Below are 20,310 nucleotides of genomic sequence, written 5' to 3'. Positions count from 1 at the left end.
TTTTCTAAGTCGCAAGTTTTATTTGTGATTTTACACCATGCAATTATGGATCATGCGTGACCCTTGTCATTTTATGATTATCATTGTTTATGGTAATTACAAAGTCACTGAAAAAGTATTTTTATACCCAAAGATGTCATTCGGATGGCAGCTTAATGACTGCATCATCAAGCTGTTGTTCCTAAAGTGCCACAGATTGGCCTTGATCTTATGCTTGAAAAATGGGAAAAATGTCTTTAAAAGACTGAAGCTGTCAAAGTCTGAAGTAAACTCCTGGACTTTATTTTGGAAAATTCTAGTCCTCTGGAGTGCTCGTCACATGCTGACAAAAATGTAGCAACACTGCCATCCAATGGTAACTTGTGGTACCACACAAGAATACTGGAGGTCTCCGAAAGTGCTGTAATGACTCTACTGATGATTATTGATATGACACACCATAATTACACTGTGTTAAATGAGCCTCATTAAATTGTGTTAAAATTTCATAATTATAAAATGTTAAAATAACTTTTGAGACATAATTTCATGCTTTTCATTATTTGCAGTGAATACACATTATTCTAATTGAGACTTTCTCTTTTTTGCTCTATCTTTGCAGGCCTCTGAAATAGTGATGGGACTTCACACGGCCACGAGGGAAAGAGGCGACCAATGAGAAGAGAGAATATCAACTCCCTTTTACCTATGTGACAGGAGGCCCCATTTGCCAGACTCGAATGCACAATGTCCCTGTGTCACTGTCGGCACATATAAGGGGACCTGGCCTGCCAAACCAACTTCACGCTGGTTACAATGGCGGGAGAGACTAAGAGGACGTACGCCGTCAAAGAACTGGATGCAGGGTCAAAGAAACTTGAAGAGGGCCCGGCGAGAGAGCAGTACAGAGAAAAACGTCAGAGAGATTCTCCTGAGCACTACCCGAATGGGACTGTGGAACCACGGGTGACAGGAAATGGACCTAAGTTTGTAGACAAGGACCGAGAGAGCTCACAGCAACGTGAGGCTGTCATACGGCCCCAGCAAGCAGGCAAAATAGACTTTAAGTCGTTTCAGAACCGGCCAAAGTTCAGCAGTGACAGAACATGGCAGGGTGGTAAGGGCAGCCCCCAGTCACCAAGCGGCAAGAGCCGGAACCGGGACAAGGGCAAAAAGTCCAGCAAGTCGGATCGCGGCAACCCCCAGCAGCTGTACCGTCTGAGCATCACAAACCCCCGCTCCAACAACCCCACAATCGGAATAGCTTACCCACAGCAAAAGGTGTCTCCCCCCAAGAAGCTGGATGCCGGCCGAGCTCCGGTGTCCGGCAGCTACCGGTTCCACGTGCCCAGCATCCCAGAGCGAGAAGCTGAGCTGCAGCAGGAGGAGCGGAGCTACAGCCGATGCTTTCCAGAGGGCCCCTCCAACAACCTCACCACCTCTAGCTATACCTCACAGGCAGTGGTGGGCTCCGCAGGGGGAACCCAGGCCCCTCAGCACACACCCTCTACTCTGCAGCAGCAACAGCAGCATCAGCAGCATCAGCAGCAGCAAGCGCAGCAACCACCACAGGCTGCTGGTCCTCTGGATACCAGTGGGGCTCAGCCCTCTGGGCCGATGCTCTTTCCAGATTTCCAGTTGAATGGAGCGGACACATGGCAGTCGCCAGATAGGACTCTCACCAGCACTGCCTATGGGATTGCAGCACCAAAAACAAACATGGTGGTCGAGCCTGGTAAAACTGGGTTCATGCCAATGTCGTTCCAGTATGGCTTTTCACTGCTGGACGACACGGCCACAGACCCTTTTCCCTGTGATCCGAACCCGTCGTCACAGGATTACATGGATGCTGCCTTGGCTCCTCCCAGCCAGGTGCCTCACAACCCATTCCAGTCCTTCCAGACCTCAACTGAGGCGCAGGAAGGGGTACAGGGAACGAGCCAATTCAACAGTGAGCAGACTGAAGACAGGCCACCGTACCCCCTGACTGCCCAACCACAGCCGTACATGCAGGTCCCTCATGGGCCTCCATCTTCCATGCACTGCCCCAGGGGAATGGGTGAGGAGCCCGAACATGGGGAGAGCTCTATTTCTGTATCAGAGCAGAGCAAGGGCACCCTGGCAGACAAACCTGATGGCAATGCCATTTCAACAGGAGGAAAAAGGGGCTGCCACTCCAAAGATGGCAATGGCACAACTGGCAACCAAAGGGTACACATGCAAAGCAACGTCCACCATATCAGAAACATTGCACAGGGCTCCGGCTCTCAAATGCACTTTCCAGGCAAAGCTTACAGCAGCCCCCCACTGAATGCTGTCCACATGGGCCCCGTGCCACATGACAAGAGCATGGGCAAAAGCCACAGTCGGCTTCCGCCATCGTGGGATGGCCAGAACAAGCCCTTTCCTCCCCTGGAGCAGAACTCTGGCGCTTACTCCAACCTGCCCGAGAAATATCCCTACCAGTGCCAGCCGGCACACGAACAAAGACAGGGGCCAGGTAAAAACAACCGCATGCCCTGGCAGCAGCAGCTACGGCTCACATCGGCAATGCCAAGCCAGAACCGGATAGAGCTTTCTAGGGAATTGAGTAACCAGAAGCTGACATTTGTTATTGGCGCCACAGAGTGGCAGGATGAGGAAAAATTGCACAAGGCTGGTCCACTCAAAAGCCCTGGGCCCTTCCAGAACAAAAGGGCAACTGAAGGGTACCAAAGGCCAGAGGGCGTCAAGCAGGGATGTAGCACGGGGATGCCCCCCTGTCCCTATAAAAGCAAACCCGAGACAAGTCATGTGCAAGCCTGTGATTCTAAGAATAAGTCTCTGTACTATGGCATGAACCAGCCAATACCTGGAGCATCCACTAGGACATGCACCTACCCTCCTCCTATGCAAGTGCCACCCATGGGCATGATGCTTGTGTCCCCCTATGAGTCCCCGTTGCCCTCGCCCACTCAAAACCCCACTTCCAGCAGCACATGCTCATCCCTCTCACCTGCTTCCACAAGCCCTGTCAACAGTAGCTCTGATGATAGCCAAATCTCAAAGCCTGTTGGCCCTCCCCCATTCTACCATCAGCAACAGGGTAAGGCACTGACATCCACTGATCACCTCAACTCAAACCATCACCATTTCCATGCAAATGCCTCGCGCGGTCTGCCCTACCCCACAGACAGACCCAAAGAGGACATGATGGGTTACCTGCAGACCAACAGGACACATGGCAAGTCCAGCATGGAGAGTAGCAACTTTGGAATGGAGCACCATCCTCCGCCCCCATACTCCGCCCACCAACTACTGGCCACCTCCTTAGTCACGGCAAACCTCGACCAGTTGGATGTGTTGCTCACTTGCAAGCAGTGTGATCAGAACTTCAACAATCTGGTATCGTTCCTTGAACATAAGCAGTACTGTGTACAGCATACATTTGCACAAAACGACTACAAAGACATATCAAAAGTCGAGGACACCAAAAAGTTCCAGATAGAGGCCCCCAAGGCCCTGACGTCAGGGCCAGCATTTCCTCAAATGTCACGTTGCCCATCAGACCTGCATTTATCTCTACTTGGACTTAGCAAGAATGGTGAACTTATACCTGACCCTGAACCGAAACTTGACACCAAGGATGACCCCTTAAAGCTGAACTTGTTTTCAGGTGCAAACAACCCTCCTGCCTCTCTCCCCGATCTGGAGATGGAGGATGCTAAATTAGACAGCCTCATCACAGAAGCTCTGAATGGCCTTGGTTATCAATCTGACAATGCAGAAATTGACAGCAGCTTCATTGATGCATTTGTGGACGATGAACTCACAACTGCCAAGTGCATGTCAAACAGGCAGACACTGAAAACCAAAGACTCTCTCATGTTTGAGAGCCGAACCAAGCATGAAGCTACAGCCAGTGAAAGATCATACACGCAAGGAAAATACCTTTATGACTCTGACATAGACAGCCTTAGCACTGATAGCAAACAGACAGAAAGTAGCAACACAGAGAGCCAGAGCTTGGAGCAGACTGACGACACAAACTCCAAAGAAGAGAGCTCACCAGAGAGCCTCAGAGTGTCCTCCATGGACAAAAGCAGAGAGCATAAGAAGTGGATGAAAGAAACACGGAAGTCAGAAACGACATTAGAAGAAAGTTCAAGTAATCCCCGCTTTGTTTTGTCCAAAACATTTTCAGAGCGCTGTGGAATAAAAAGTGTGCAGGAGAGCTCTTTGTATGTGAAGTCATCAGTCCCACAATCCTTGTCTGGAAATAGGATGTCATCAACACAAAGGCTCGTTGCTCGTGAAGGTAAAAGGAGGAGGACTGGTGGGGGAACCTGGAGCAAGGAGCTCATCCACAAAATTGTCCAGCAAAAAAACAAGCTGCACAAGCTACACGTGAAAGGTACCAAGAACATGCAGTTTTCCCTAGTAATGGAAAGACTAACCCCCACAGTGCAGACGCCCACATTCAGGGAATATGACTATGTGTCTGACTCTGATGAAGACTGCGAGCCTCTAAAGATAGCCAGCCAAGGCCGTCTGAGTCAGAGCATCCGCTGCAAGTATACATACACCAAAGAGTGCAAAGGCAGAGCAAGGAGTGAGAAAAGCAGGGACCTGCCATGGAAGCAGGACAAAAACCATTGCTTTGAATCCAAAAAGGCTGATGATGTGCCTCTGTCTCCCGTAAAGGAGAGACTGAGGCGGCGAAGCAGCAGGTCATCCACCAGCAGTGAGCTTAGCACCTCGGTGAGCATGTCCAGCGACAGCATCAGCAGCCCCAAAAGCCTCGATCGCACTACAGACTCAGACAGTGAACGGAAAGTTGAGGTGAAAAGGAAAGACTCTGACTCCTTCGAGCCGAATGGGATGGGGATGGAGAGGTCACCGCACAGGGTACGCCGAGAGTCCAACACCTCTTTGGCATTGTCCTTCTCCAAAAACACCAAGAGGTACAGCACTGAAAAGATCCTTCTCTCTGCCAACAAAGAGGACTCAACAACCACAAAATGCTCAAGCAGCAGCAGCAGAAACACTGAGATTGTGTCCGAACTCAAGACCCGAAGCGTCATCAGCCTCACGAGGTTCAAAAGCACTGAGGTCTCTGCCGTGGCAAAAGAGGACGTCTTTAGCTGTGAAACAGGAATCATAGCAAGAAAAGAAGAGTCAACATGTCACACCAAAGAGAGCCATAAAAGCAGCTCTAAGCACTACTCTTCTGAGTTGCTCAGCAACAAAGAGTCAAGCAGTTACAGCAAACACAAGAAGGATGACAGTTCAACAAAAGTCAAAACATCTCACAAAAGGAAAGATGATAATGTCAGTGATGTCACACTGCAACTTTCAGAGACTCCAGCGATTGAGTTTGATAAGCTTACCGATGCTGCTCATGACACCAAAGACCCAACAAGCTATCAAACTGACTTAGTTCCAAAGCCCCCATCTCTGTGCAGTGTACTGATGGATGAAGTGTGCCTGTCCCCAGTCTCCACTGAATTACAAGATGCTGCAGCACAGAAAGACTCTATGAGACACAGCCTCATGCCTTGCCCCTTAGAACAGGACCAGAGTTTGTTAAAATCTCCACTCTCATTTGACACATCGTCAATGTTTGCAGACCTCCCTGTAGGTGCCTTTGACAACAACCTCTACCCAGACATCCAGCTCAACAAAGACAGCTTCAGCCCCCTGGAGCCCAGCAGTGAGAAAAAGGACATGTTTGAATCATCATTTTCCCCTTTCCTCGAGCAGAGAGACTGGGGGCTAATGGTTGATGTTACTCCTGAGCTGCCTGATGAGATCGCCCAGTACAAGGATGACTCTGATGCAGGCAGTGAGAAAAAGAGCAATTTCAGCACGGTGCCTTTTACTCTTCCAGACAAAATAATGAACTACAGCACAGGTATGAGCAACTGCCCATCAGAGGATGAGCTGGAGATCAAGAGGATCGTCACAGAGTTGGAGAGCCAGCTGCAGACCAACAAGCTCGGCACACCACCGCTGCTTGATCAGGAGCTCCCGAAGCAGCTAACCATGATCAAGTTCTCACCCCTGCGTCTGGACCAGGAGGTGGATAATGACCAGAGTGGGCTGGAGGTGGACTGTGGAGGAGACAGCCTCGCACTGACCGCACCAAGCATGCCCACAGACCCTCACTCTGAGGGCTTCCCGGAGCCAGAGATGCCCTGGGCCAGCCCTCTACAGTTTGGGCTGGTGGAATCACAACACTGCCTCCACACACCGACTCACACCATTACACACACTCACGACACTCTGAGCGACAAGGTCAGTGCCAGTGATGACATGTCATGTGCGGTGACAGACAAAGAGCATTGCCCAGGCATACCTCACCAGCTAGACGGTGGCACCGATATCAAGAGCCCACATGCTGACAAATCTGAGGAGATGCTGGAGAATGAAATGTACACAGAGAACCTTATGAAAAGTCTGGAAGTGATTTCAGACTCCATATTCAAGAAGGACCCTCTGCCACTTCCACTACAGGAATCTAAACTTTTGCATTCAAGCCCTGAACATTCTCAGATCGATTGCCAAGACACTAATAAGGACTTGATGGAGAATGAAACTATATCTGAGGAAGCAGAAGAAAGGGGGGCAGAAATGCAGTCTGAGATGCTGTTTGCTTCTGCTAATCCTTTGAGTGTGGGCTGTGAAATGTCAGAGGAGGGAGACACAGCGAAATCCAATACGTTGACAGAAAATTCAGTCACTCAAAACAATGCAGTTGACACAGAACACTCCCAGGAGGAGTTGTTTCATGGTTTGGCATCACCGTTACACAATCCTGAAAATCCTGAGGAAGTTTCTGAACATCCCCAGTGCGAAGCTCTGAAGAGACACAACGAATCCTCAGAGTCCCAAGAATTATTGTTTCCCACCACTATTCAATATGAGGCAGAGCAGTCAAAGGACAGTAATTGGGACTGCAAGCAGCTGGATCAGGAGGCCGTGGAAATTGATTCAGAACTACAAGCTGAACAGAGAGGCACAAAAGAAGAAGAAGAAGAATCCAAACACTCAGAGCTCCCCGAGCCCTGCCATGGAGACGAATCAGTCAGAGAAGCAGAGAAAGGGGATGAAGAATGTGTGGGAGAGAGTATCTTGATGGACGTAAATCTGAAAGAGTCTGAAAGTGTATCACAAGACGAGGCTAAAAGTCCAGCTATTCCAACATGCAGCACTTCAAACGATGATGCATCAAGTGAATCACAGAAAATGGTCGATGATCACTGTAGTGCAGAAATAATAGAAACAGCTGCAGCTGGAAGCCCCTGCATTGTTTCTCCTCTAATCAATACCACTGAGCACTTCTCACCAACACATCCAAGCTACGCTGGCCTAAATAAAGACATTGATGGGGTCACTAGTGAAGTGATTACCTCAGAGCTGCCTGAGAAAATCATAGAGGAGACAGAATATCGGGAGCCCTTGATTGAGCCCACTCTAACCATGGTCACGTCCCCTTTAACCCCAGTGTGTACAGATGACACCCAGGAGGATGAGGATGAAAGCAAGCATTTAGCCATGCCTCCACTCAGCCCCTGTTTGCCAGCTTCACCACATGAAAGCACTTCATTGCAAATGGAGGACGCTGAACTGAAAACAAAATGGAACAACAGCAGTGAGCCTACACTGGCCACAGAGGAACAAAGCAATGTCCAGTGCATTGAAAACACACTCGTGCCTGAAGCTTTAACAGCAGAGGTGGTTGCAGATGCGAGTTTGGACAACTCCTGCATTCCCCAGCTGGACTATGAGGTTACCAAGTGTGAAATGTCTATATCTAACACACTGGTCAGTAGTTCTCTCATCTCTGTTAACTCCACCCTCTCTGTCCCCTCTGAGACTGAAACACTCCCTAATAAAGACTCTGTTTATGATTTCAAATTAAGCCCCTTGAATTACAAAGAGATTTCCGATAATCAAGAAGAGTTTCCTTATAATTTCACCTCACTCCAAGTGGAAAAAGAAGTGGATGACTACACAAATATTAAGGCGAGTCCAAAATCTGATTGTGATAATCAAAGTAAAAATGATGTGCTATTATCCTCAGATGAACTCAGCGCAGTACATGCCAGCCCTGAGGTGAAAACATCAGTTGATTCAAGCAAAGATGATGCACTGGGTGTGTCTGCTGAAACCCTCAAACAGAGCCCAATTCAAGACATTGTCAAATGCTCGTACAGTGATGTAACATCCCATCAGAAGCTAGAATGCATTTCAATAAACAAACTGCAACTCCATAAGATGGAGAACTGCCATGTGGCTCTTGAAACAAATGATTTTATGGATTTACACCTCAGCCTATTGAAGAAATCAAGTGGTGAGAGTTTTGACACATTAGCAATTCCCACTGAGGACATTTCCTTCAGCTTGAGAGAGAGGGATGCAGCGCCGGGTGATGAGAAGGCTTCCCAAAGTCAAGAAGAGAGTACAGCAGAAATCTCATTCACATCAGCGGTATCAGCCAGTCAGACAGAAAAAAATGTAGACGGTTTTCATGTAAAGCAGCATACTGAGGCAAAAAGCTCCCCCAAAAAGAATAGTGCCCTCCATGCAGGCCAAGGAAGCTTTCAGTGTGAAATTTGCTCAATGTTTTTACGCACTCTGCCTGGACTGAAAAGACATAAAGCAATGAAACATGTGGTGAAGACTAATGTGAACTCTGCCTCTACTAGTGGAACCACAAGCAACAACACGCCTGTTCATCAAACTCCAGTGTCTCTCCACAAAGACGTCCAACCGCTACAAAATCTACACAGCCTGCAAACACAGCCTGATGGAATATCTCTGACTCTAGAGGAGCCAGCTTTGATGTTAGAAAGTAGTGTGGGGGAACCGGATGTGCCAGCCGAGCCCGACGATGAGGAGAAGAAAAAACAGCCATCTGTAGAAAAGGAGAGAAAAAATGTCAAAGCATGTAATAACAAAAACAGTGAAGTCAGTGGTGGGAGCTTTCCACTTAACATTGTGAAGCCTGACCCTTTCTCAGAAGAACTCCTTACCATGCTGGAAACAGACATATTGCATTCCATACCCCCTGACTTTCCACCCGTGTCTCAGCAAGAGTGCTACCCCTTTTCTGAAAAGACAGATACAGCCAATAACCATCAAGAGCCAGAGGTGACCAGCATAGACAAACATGCCTTGGAGAGTGGAATTGCAGAATATAAGTTCACAGCTTCTCCCTCTGAACCATTGGATATTCAAAAACAAGATCATGTGGCCAGTGAAAGTGACTCTCAACATGATGGCCTGAAAACCTCCATAGCTTCAGAAGAGCAAGGCACCAGTGTGATTGGCACTGACTTTAACATGATTGGGGAGCCCTCGTGTAACATGAACACAGCACAGGCACAGCCTGCAATTTCAGTGCAGGAGAGTATGAACACAGACTCACATCATAAGGTAGACATGGAGATCAAGAGTGAAAAGAGTAGCTCTCCCGCAGACAACACTGACGCCAACTCCTGTTCTGTTAAAGACCCCCCAGCCAGCCCCCCAGGTCTTGAACCAGACCTGAATGCCCTTCTTGATGATGAGAGTACATTCTCACAGCTATTCCCTCGAAATGAGGAGCTGAAAAGGAAGAAGTGTCCAAGGGTGTATGGAAATAAAAAACAAAAAATAGCCCAAGCTGTGCCAGCCGTTCAAGACTATAGTTCCTCTGACATGTTCCTTGAGAGGAAAGAGAATCACAAGGAAAATAAGACAGACAAAACATTTGTCAACAATATCAGCACTTGTGAATATGAAACTATATCTATTGATGATGCAATCATGCTAGACATGTGTCACAAAGGCTCGATGAAAGGCTCAGCTGACAAAGGTCGTCATAGTGACGGCAAGACAGAAGACAAGGCAGAAGACAACCCAGATCATGGCTTGAGCACATTCCTGAGCCCTACTGATGACATCATCAAGGTCCCAGCGCCCTTGGGGCCCACAAACGCTGTCACCAGCATAGGTGCTCTTGTCTCACAAGATGACGAGTCTTGCAAATCAGAGCTTCCTACTCCTGCTTGCTCAGTCCAGGCGGTGGAGCTCCCCAGTGCTCCATGTGTTCAGGAAAATTCACATTTTAACAGTATTGACCTTCAGAACCTTAACACCACATTCCAGCTCCCAGAAATACAATTCTTCGAACCTAGCAAAGACATCTCGCTGGTCCCGAGCATCATAAGCGAAGGAAGCGAAGTTCCACAGAGTCTTCCAACTGAAAGTGAGAAGCCTGCTAAGAAGCCCACAGAGCGAAGGGGTAGAAAGCGGGGCGAGGCAGGACAGAAACCAAAGGACAAACAATACAAATGCAAAGTGTGCTTCACATGGTTCCTCACCTTGGGCGAGTTGAACTTCCACAAGCTCTCCCACAATCCATCCCCACCACCCACTTGTTACATGTGTGTCCAGCGCAAGTTCAGCTCACGCGAGCAGCTGCGTGATCACCTGAGGGAAAAGCACGCAAAAAACAAGGCAGGTGTCTGGGCCTGTGGCATGTGCCTGAAGGAAATCTCAGATGTGTGGATGTACAATGAACACCTGCGTGAGCATGCCACTCAGTTTGCTCGCAAGGGCCAAACCCAGAGCTCCCTGTTGGACATGCCAGGCTGCTTCATGCAGGAGACTGCTGTGAAGAACTTCATTACTTCCATTATGCAACATCAGCCGAGCAGCAGATCCTCAAAAGGTGAATCATCCAAGTCGTCTTCCAAGGCGAATAAAAAAGCCACAGCTGTTGACACAGTTGACCAAGAAATTAGTGCAGTTGATGACAGTGAACCGACAGTAACTAAGACAAAGATCAGTGAGGGAAGTAAACAGCACAGCAGTTTTACACCAGTCGAGGTGCTTCAAAAGGCAGAAATCACTCCCAAGCTTGAGATGCATCCCAACTGTAAAGACCCCTCAAGAGATTGCCACCACTGTGGCAAACAGTTTCCAAAGCCATTCAAGTTGCAGCGACATCTTGTAGTACACAGCTTGCAGAAGATCTTCATCTGCCACAAATGTCCTGTGTCTTATCAGGAGGCCAAGGATCTGAAAGACCACCTGAAGAACGAGCATGAGGAAGTGGATGAGTCAGACTCCAAGCACACCACACTGTACACCTGTGAGCTATGTGCCGATGTAATGCATGTGATCAAAAAGTCTTTTATATGTAGCACATGCAACTACATATTCTCCAAAAAGGAGCAGTTTGATCGTCACATGGAAAAGCATCTCGAGGGGGGAAACAAAATCTTCAAGTTCAGAGGAGTCCTTAGGCCCTGCAAGCCGACGTCCTCCAAAGATGACAGCTTCAACACACCACCTGCTAAGAAGAGAAAAATCCACCCAGATAACCTACAAGAAAACAGCTCTGATAGTGGCATTGCCAGTGTTGCCTCATGCCACTTGGCTCAAAGTGCAGACATGGAGGTGCTTAAGACTGCCATGGCTGAGCCTGCAACATCCAGTGACGATGAACAACAAAGTGAGACAGATGACACAAATTTGAAGACAGAAGATGGCGAGGAGATCACTTTGCATGACCTGGGTGACGTTTCACAGTGTCAGTTTCATATAGATGCTGCAGCGCAAACCTGTCCGGCAGAGGCTATACCAAAGACAGAGGAAAGCGATGATATGTCTTACGCTGAGTCGCACCAAGACAAAAATAAAGCTGACCCGGAAATCACATGCGTGACAGTCACCTGTGATGTAAAGGAAGAAGAGGACCTTCTCGCTAGCCCAAAACAGCCAGCGTCACCCGTGATGTCCACTAAGGGTGATAGTAACACAAACAGTGGGAGAGATTGCACAAGCAAACCTAAACAGTGTTTTTCAGAACAAAGTGTTCAAGACAATCATAAAGAGACAAAAGATGCCAAATCAATCAGTGGAGATGGAGAATTTTCACACACAGCATCTCGCAGTCCTCAGAGTGAAATCCTGAACAACTCACAGGCCTCAGATGTACTCCGTAACAAAGAACAGTCCATTTCCTATTCAACCAGCCTGACAAAACAAACGAGGGAAGATAAAGCTAAGGTCCAACCGGCTGCCCCCGTGAAGAGTGACACTGAAGGCAAGGACCCTCCATCTGCAAGTGGCACGGAACAATTTGTCACACCACCTCCAGTTAAGGAGAAAGTATCTCATAAAGCAGGTGAAAACCACAAGCACAGCCCCGGGACCAGCCCAAGGGCATTGAGCTCTGTTACCGTGGATGTATCACCAGTCCATCATGCAAAGGTCACACCCTTGACCCCGTCATCCAGTGACGACAAGGACTCTGCAAAATCCCTGAAAAAAAGGAAAGAGTCGAAACAAGCACACAGCTCACAGAGAACCTCGTCCCCAGTGGCGCGGGAGAATCTCGGCGTCGACTCAAGGGTGAAGAAGAAGTTCCGTCCTGACAAAGCTGAAATCCCTGCAGGCCTGAAAAAGCCAGATGCCCCGGGTGACTACCCCGTGCTTTCGTCTGTAAAGGATGACACTGTCAGCAACAAGATTGTCTCCAAGCACAAAGCAGGGACTCTTGGCCTGCATCTCAAGAGGGGCTCCCTTGACAATTACCCGCCAAAGAAGACAGAGATTGTACGACATTTACATGTGGATTTCAAAGGGAAGAGGTTAGGTCCTGGCAGGCCCGTCCACTCCCCGACTTCCAAAGTGTCTGTGCCATCCATGACCAACTCCTTGAACAAGTCCAGAGTTAAAACGGGGGTCAGATCTGTGGACACACACTCCTACCGCACTGCAGAGTCACAGAATAACCTCCTGAGCCAGCTGTTTGGCCAGAAACTCACTAGCTTTAAAATTCCTTTAAGGAAGGACACTTCTGAATCAATAAACTGAGGAGAGTGTTTTCTCTGTGGCAAGTGCCCGAAAGCAGTGGCCGTGACTGTACCAGGGAAATGTTCTGACTCTCCCCTCAGTGACGTTTTCACTTTTTATTTAGTCACTTTATTTTCCTTTCATCTTCTTTTTGTAAATGTGCTGTTGCATTAATGTGAGGACCAATGAAAAAAAAGACTAGTTTATGAAAAATATAAGATATGTTGTGCAGGAACTTTTTTTGAAAGGACTTTATTCCATTTCCTCTGAAGTTTGACATTATCTTTTTAAGAGAGACTTTATTTCATTTACAAAAAAAGAAAATTAAAAAAATATTACTTGAAAATAAACTGAAAATATTTTTGTTAAATAATGCATGACAGTACAGTATGACATTCACAAGAAAGTGTTTCTTTTGGGAGAACAGGACCAAAGGACTATAAGATAATATGGACCATGGCAAAGCGTCTTTGTGTATGCTTTAGAGACTTACTGCTTGTATATCCTTTTACTTTACTGTACTGCAGTGAGATTTCTTGTATTGGCTTTTGTATAACATTAACTGGTGCTATTGTATGTTGTACTGTAATGTGAACACAATTGTCCTCCATTTGAAGAGAAAACATCAAGATTTTCTCTTCATTCAACATGCTGATACTCTAGGTCCTGCAAATAACCAAGAAGGAAATACTGTTGATCATTGTTGATCATATCATAATGGTGCATTTCTTTTTAAGTGTTTATCTGGCTTATTGGAAAGGGCATTATGACAGCCTGTCAAGTCAATTGCATGAGATCACCTCTGTCGAACTCAGGTGCTAACAAGCCCTTATCTGAAAGCTCTCCCGTGCACTGATGTTTCCACCCAGACAACTCCACACTCCATCATCTGTCTGTCCTGCAACTGTTTAGGACTCCTATTAACTAGATTTTAAAAGGTGCTTTATCTTGTTTATATGTATCTTAACTTTGTATAATATTGTAGGTAGTTTATTTCCTGTGCAATGCATAATGACAAAGGTTTATTTTAATAATATGCAAGAGAGTCGAAGAATAAGAAGAAAGGGAATTGTTCAGACTATGGTTGGCATTGAAGTGGTTGAAGTGCCTTATAAAGTTGGTTACTGAAAGTCTGCAATTGTCTCCATTTGTGTCTTTATTTGTTGTCTGATGTAAATTAAAGAGGAATTTTCACACATCTTACAGCATCACGGAATAATTTCATTTGTACAAATACGGAGAGTACATTAGGCTAAACAAAAGTGCAAAGGCTGCAATAAATACAAATCTGGCCATCACTTGTAGAGGGAAAAGAAGAGAGTAGCCAGCTGTATGTTTGTCACAACAATACACTATGATTCTCAGCAACAATAGCCGTAAACCACATGTCAAGACTGCTGGCTTGTGCATCGCTGAATAATGTAAACCTTTGCCGCTTGAATGCATCCATTCAAAGGGCACTTGTGGACTGTACTCTTCTAGCAGTATTCTTCTGACTTCTTATTCAAAAGCAGTCAGGCTTTCCACAGTGTTGTTTTCCTTTCTTTCTTTCTCTCTGTCTTTCTTTCTTTCTTTCTTTTTTGGCTTTGACATTCACTGCTCCATTTAATGAACACACATTGTTCCGTGCCGTTCACTCCACACAAAGTACTTCTGCATCTGCTGCCTCACCTCTGAATAAAGTGCCTGTGATCAATACGAAACAATGGGCCCTTTGAAGGTGTCTTGAGCAGCTAGCTTATGAAACGTACAGTCTTTTGGAGGCAATGGGCTGTGTCTTAAATTGGCACATTAAGTCCTGTAAGCGTGGAGTAATGAGCCTAATTGCATTATAATTAAAGAGTGCTACCACTATTTAGTGCTGCCGTATTATGTGTGGTAGAGCACTAGAGCCCTTCACTGAGACAAGAGGCAATGACAATTAAATGCAAATGAATGAAACACAAGATTTATGAACGAATAAGTGTCCACTTAGAAGTTTATTGAATAAAATCAAATAATAACAACAATCGAAAACAGCTAAGCTCAACAAAGCTCAACACAGCGTTCACTGGTATATAGTCACAAACAGGAATATCCTGTGTAGCAATTCAGATCAGAAAATGCATATCCTGCATGTTGTCCCATGATGCATGCACACAGTACAATTTAAAAGCATTTTCAGCAGTACACAACGTGTGGTCAAATGATACCTAGTGAAGTGGAATTGGGAAACAAATAAAGTTTCTGTAAACATATTACACAGTCCATAATAGTTTGGTTATGCGACTTTTTATAGGCCTATTATAGGCCTATTATATTGTTGATTACTTATTACTTTGTATGTCATTGCCATACATTTTAATAGAACACTATGCACATGCCAATACAAAAAATCATAGGCACATGATTGTTATTATTAGGGTATGTGGTTGACATAAACATGAGATCAGTATTCAGGGCTCAGACTTTTATTCTTATAAAGACGGATCATGAAACAGGGTTACAGGGAAGTAAAACTAACTTTCATCCTCCTGACATACAATTATTAGGTATTATGAAAAACATATATCAAAGGAAATGTTGAGATCCTCACAAAAACAACTGAATCATGCAAGGCCCTCAATGGTTATGAATTACACATATCAGGTTTCCCACCATATGCAATGATATTAACTTGGAACAAACACTTTTTCTACATTTGAAAATAATCATTTAGGTTGTGTAATTCATCATTTTTGTGCAAATGAATAGTTTCCATTCTTTCCAGTAACATGCAGACAGTTTATGCCGTACACATTTGGTCATTACCATGCAGGTTGCCATTTAATCGCAACTATATGATTTCATAGACATACAAAATTAGATATCCAGCGCAGGCCCATCTGTTGTTTAAGCATTGGCAGATGGGGGATCTCTCACAGTCTGCCCTGCAGAGTGAACAAACTGCTCTCCGAATCCAGGCTAACTCTGTTATCTTAATGACCAGTTGGCCTAAACCCTGGGACACAATTGACTGAAACTTGATTGCAGAGGAAATTGACCTGCCGTTTCAAGGCTGGGTATGGGGAGGGGAGGGGAGGGGAGGCGCCTGTATGTTGGCGGCTCGTCTCCATGCCGAGTCCTTACCGTGTGTTTAGTGGCTTCTATCCCTACATGAGTCTAGTTGCAGTATCACATAGGAATAAAAAGCCATAAGACACAGCAGCAGATGCGCAGGTAAGCCATTCTCTGTGTGTGTGCGTGCGTGCGTGCGTGCGTGCGTGCGTGCGTGCGTGCGTGCGTGCGTGCGTGCGTGTGTGCGTGTGTATGTGTGTGTGTCTGTGTCAGAGAGACAGAGAGAGAGGATGCACATGTCTATCAGTGTGGTGTGTGTCCACCAAAATTGCAGGGGGGGGGGGGGGGGGGTAGGCGTGGAGCGGGAAACCAAGCTCCATTCCTTGGGGATGTCAAGGAGATAGACATGTGTGGCACCTGGGAGGAGAGAATGGGAGAGAAGAGAAGAGAAGACATAGTGGACTGACTGACAGCTGTGAGCAGGCAGAGGAGTCAGACAAGGGAGGAAGAGCAAGACAGGAGACGGCTTTCTCATTTGAGAGGTCCCACATGGAGGCCTGGCTGTGTGTGTGGATACACTGAAGATTGAATAGATTTACCTGCCAAAATTCTCGGGGGAATTTTGAAAAAGAATTACAAAAAGAAGACGCTCACTTCCCCACAGGAAGTGAAGAGCGGGGGAAGGAGCGTCTTTGATTACATCGCCCACTTCTATACCCATCATAATAGCACTGTTAATTAAAACCCAGCCAAGTCTTATCTACTACTAATGACTGTCCCAGTTCGTCAAACTGAATGACTTCCAGTTAATGACCATGCGCCTTTTTTTTTTTTTTTTTTAATGAAACACGTTTCATTATGAAGATTACCATAACACACACTGAGGTGAATGTCAGATCATTTTCATATATATTTTTGAATAAAATGTAATATTTTTTCATTCAGGGCATTTTATAAATATCAAGTCACCCTGCAGATAAAGATACCATGTGAAAGCTTGTCAAGATGATACAAAAAAAGACACGACGTCGTACATGCATCAGCTACAGCAAACTATGGCATCATGCAACTGCAACTTTTTATCCAACTTGATGCTTCGACATAATGGAGATAAATTTTTAAAAAAAAAGGTCCAAGCAATTATTGTCGTCGGCCGGGGCCTTGTTAGGGAATGATGGCCATTTCATCTTATCTCTGCTGTGGCGGTGGCTGTGGTGGTATAGTGCAGGGTTTCCCAACCTTTTTTGTCTCGTGTACCCCCTAAGCCTTTTCATTATGCCATGAGTACCCCCTAACTCGTGTTTTACATCCCTTTTTCTATTGCAGTGTGACTATGCTCCATGCATTTGTTAAAATTACATTTTTCCAAGTACCCCCTGCAGTGTGCTCGCGTACCCCTAGTGGTACACGTACCCCTGGTAGGGGAACACTGGTATAGTGGTGGAGATGGTGGGTGGGGATTGGAATGAGGATGGGGGCACGCGTGGCAGAGTCTATAGTGCTCTCCAGGGAGACAGTGCAGCTCTGTGCTTTGAAGTAGGGTGACATTATTAGTGAGGCTGGCCTTGAAATAGCATCAGTCCACCACACGGCTATGGTCAGGCGGATGGGAGATTGAGGTGGGGAAGGGTAGTGGTGGTGGTGGTGGGGATAGGGGGGTGACTGAGGTGATGTGGGTGGGAGTGAGATGGTTGCTGGGTATTGGTCCAGCGCTCGGCTAATGTCTGTCGGGTGGGAGATTGAGAAGGGTTGGGGGGTGAGAGAGGAGAGAGGGGGGGGGTGGGAGGTGGGAGTTGGGGGTGGGGGTTGGGATGATGGTGGCCGGGTATTGGTCAGCGGTGGATAAGGATCAGCGGCTGATAGAGATGGGCAGCTGGGCAGCGGTAATGACACAGAAGCTGATGGGAGCGCAGGGGCCACCCCAACCGGGATCCATCGCCCTCCACACACACACATACACACATGGACACATGGACACACACACACACAAACACGCATGGACACACATGGGCACACACATACACACACACACACACACACACACACACACACACACACACACACATGGACACACACATGGACACATACACATACACACATGGACTCACATACACATACACACATATACACACATGGATACACCTAGACATGCACACATGGACACACATACATATACGTGTACACACACACACACACACGTACAACAGAGGCTGGTGTTACAGGAGTGGAAAATTACAGCATGCGTCATCCAACACACGCACACACACACGCACACACACACACACACACTCACACACACACGCATGCATGCACGCAGAGAGAGACAAAGACAGAGAGAAACATAAAATTAAGGTAGTTGGATGCTGCTTGTATCTGGCTGAAATGGATGGAGTAGTAGAACCAACACCAAACAATGGTTAGAATTCAGCATTGAGGAGACAATAGTGTTTCCCCATCTGCTTTCTGGTAGATAAACCCAAGGCATGGCAGATTAAAAAATAAATAAAACAGAAGCCAAAAAAGCATCAGCTCTGTATTGTACACATCGTCTGTTGCTAACTGCTCATAATCATCTATCAAATTCTCATCAGCGTGCTAAACTCATATATCAATGGCAATATAGTCCTCGCGGCCCTGCGTAACTGTGTTTCATCACGTCACCACCCTCAAAGGCAATGTGTGACACCACCACAGTGTGGCCATTTTTTTTTAAACTGTCACATATTAATGACATCCCACAAGCCCCGAGGGAACTCTCCTGACTATTAAGAACTCCCACACTGCTCGACACTGTCACCGTCACCGTGCCTCTCTCTCCCCTTGGAGGCCACCCCCGGTATAGTTGTCACCGTCTCCGCTTGCTTGTGATACCCCCAACTGGGATTGCAATATTGCCATCGCCATCATCCTCGTTTGTGCTTCTAACCAGGGCCGTTGACAGCTCTGGCTGGGCCCAGGATTAAAATCACCTCAAAGGGCCCCCCACCCAATTAGAGATGGGATTTATGGTTCGCTTCAAGGAGCCATCCAAAAGAATCGTCTTGTCACGACACTACACCCAATACATTAAATGTAATGAGGGCCCAATTATGCCCCCCCCCCCCCCATCTCCCAGGACAGCTGACCCCTTTGTCTCCCCCCCTTTTCAGCTTCCCTGCTTCTAACAACTGAGGATGCCTTCCTCCCACTGAAAGGTTTGACTTTTCTTTGTAGCGCCCAGAGCGCTAAGGGGGAGAAAAAATATTACAAAGTGTCAAATGTTTGTTGCTTTTGAGTTGCTTTTTTGAGTTATTTTGAACCGATCACAACACTGAAACCCGAAGATTCACAACTGCCTGGGTGTTCTAAATCACAACATGGCTTTACAAAGTAACCTTAATGTGATATTACCTCTCTTTCTCTGTCTCTGTCTCTTTCTCTGTCTCTGTCTCTCTCTTTGTCTCTATCTCTCTCTCTCTCTCTCTCTCTCTCTCTCTCTCTCTCTCTCTCTCTCTCTCTCTCTCTCTCTCTCTCTCTCTCTCTCTCTCTCTCTCTCTCTCTCTCTCTCTCTCTCTCTCTCTCTCTCTCTGTTCTGTTTTCAATAGATTGTTAAAATGACACTAAGTTGCTTTGGCAGATGAGATCCTGTAGTTCATTCTCCTGATACCTGTATCGAGGACTTTCCTAGCCTTGATCATGAAAGGCAGAGCATTTTCATTTATTTCTTTTTTTTCTTCCTTTAGTGTCAAGAATGAGAATGTGGAGAACCCAGCCTCTTTGAACGCCTTTGCGTGTGTGTGTGTGTGTGTGTGTGTGTGTGTGTGTGTGTGTGTGTGTGTGTGTGTGCGTGTGTGTGCGTGTGTGTGTGCGTGTGTGTGTGTGTGTGTGTGTGTGTGTGTGTGTGTGTGTGTGTGTGTGTGTGTGTGTGTGTGTGTGTGTGCATGCATGCGTGTGTGCGCGTGCATGTGTGTGCGTGTCTGTGTGTGTGCGTGTATGTGTGTTTGTGTGTTTGCGTATCTGCCTGTGTGTTTGAGTGTGTTTGATGTTCCAGGTGGAGAGAAATAAGCAAGGCAGCTTTCAAGCAGAAACGCAAACAAAACTGATTGCCTGCTGCCTGAGTCGTCCACGCCGCGCGCCTGCTTTTGCTCTTGCTCTGCTCTTGGACTGATTGAAACAACAGCGTGAACAACACGCCGGTAATGAGGTGCTGCCCCGATGCGATAATCTGACACGTGTCAGCAGGTCTGCATTTCATCCCCCTACCTACCCACCTGCCAATACGGACGCTACGCTGCAACACCAGCAGTTTACAGCACGGAGGAAAAGGAAGCCCCTATAAGTGTCTGTACATGCCTGCATAGATATGGCCAAGCACATGGTTGATGCGTTGTATTATTAATGGGCCTATGGTGTTGGGGGTGGGGGGTGGGGGGGGTGGAGTGATGGGTGGAGTGGAACGGAGGATTGTTTGTATAACTAAGACGA

At 46.7% G+C, this 20,310-nt stretch overlaps 1 protein-coding gene across 4 annotated transcripts in view; it reads left to right on the top strand.

Moving 5' to 3' along the window:
- LOC134447732 (zinc finger protein 469) overlaps positions 1 to 14,275 on the top strand; it is a 476,258-nt gene extending 461,983 nt beyond the window's left edge. For all 4 annotated transcript variants that reach the window (XM_063197351.1, XM_063197350.1, XM_063197353.1 and 1 more), the window contains one exon: positions 602 to 14,275. In XM_063197351.1, coding sequence (XP_063053421.1) covers positions 796 to 12,831 — 12,036 coding nt within the window. In that variant the 5' untranslated portion in view covers positions 602 to 795 and the 3' untranslated portion in view covers positions 12,832 to 14,275. The remainder of the gene's footprint in view (positions 1 to 601) is intronic.
- The last annotated feature ends 6,035 nt before the right edge of the window (positions 14,276 to 20,310 follow it).

This window comes from Engraulis encrasicolus, chromosome 4 (genome assembly GCF_034702125.1).
Source record: "Engraulis encrasicolus isolate BLACKSEA-1 chromosome 4, IST_EnEncr_1.0, whole genome shotgun sequence".
In the NCBI taxonomy this organism is placed as follows: domain Eukaryota; kingdom Metazoa; phylum Chordata; class Actinopteri; order Clupeiformes; family Engraulidae; genus Engraulis; species Engraulis encrasicolus.
This window is presented reverse-complemented; position numbering and strand designations above follow the sequence as displayed.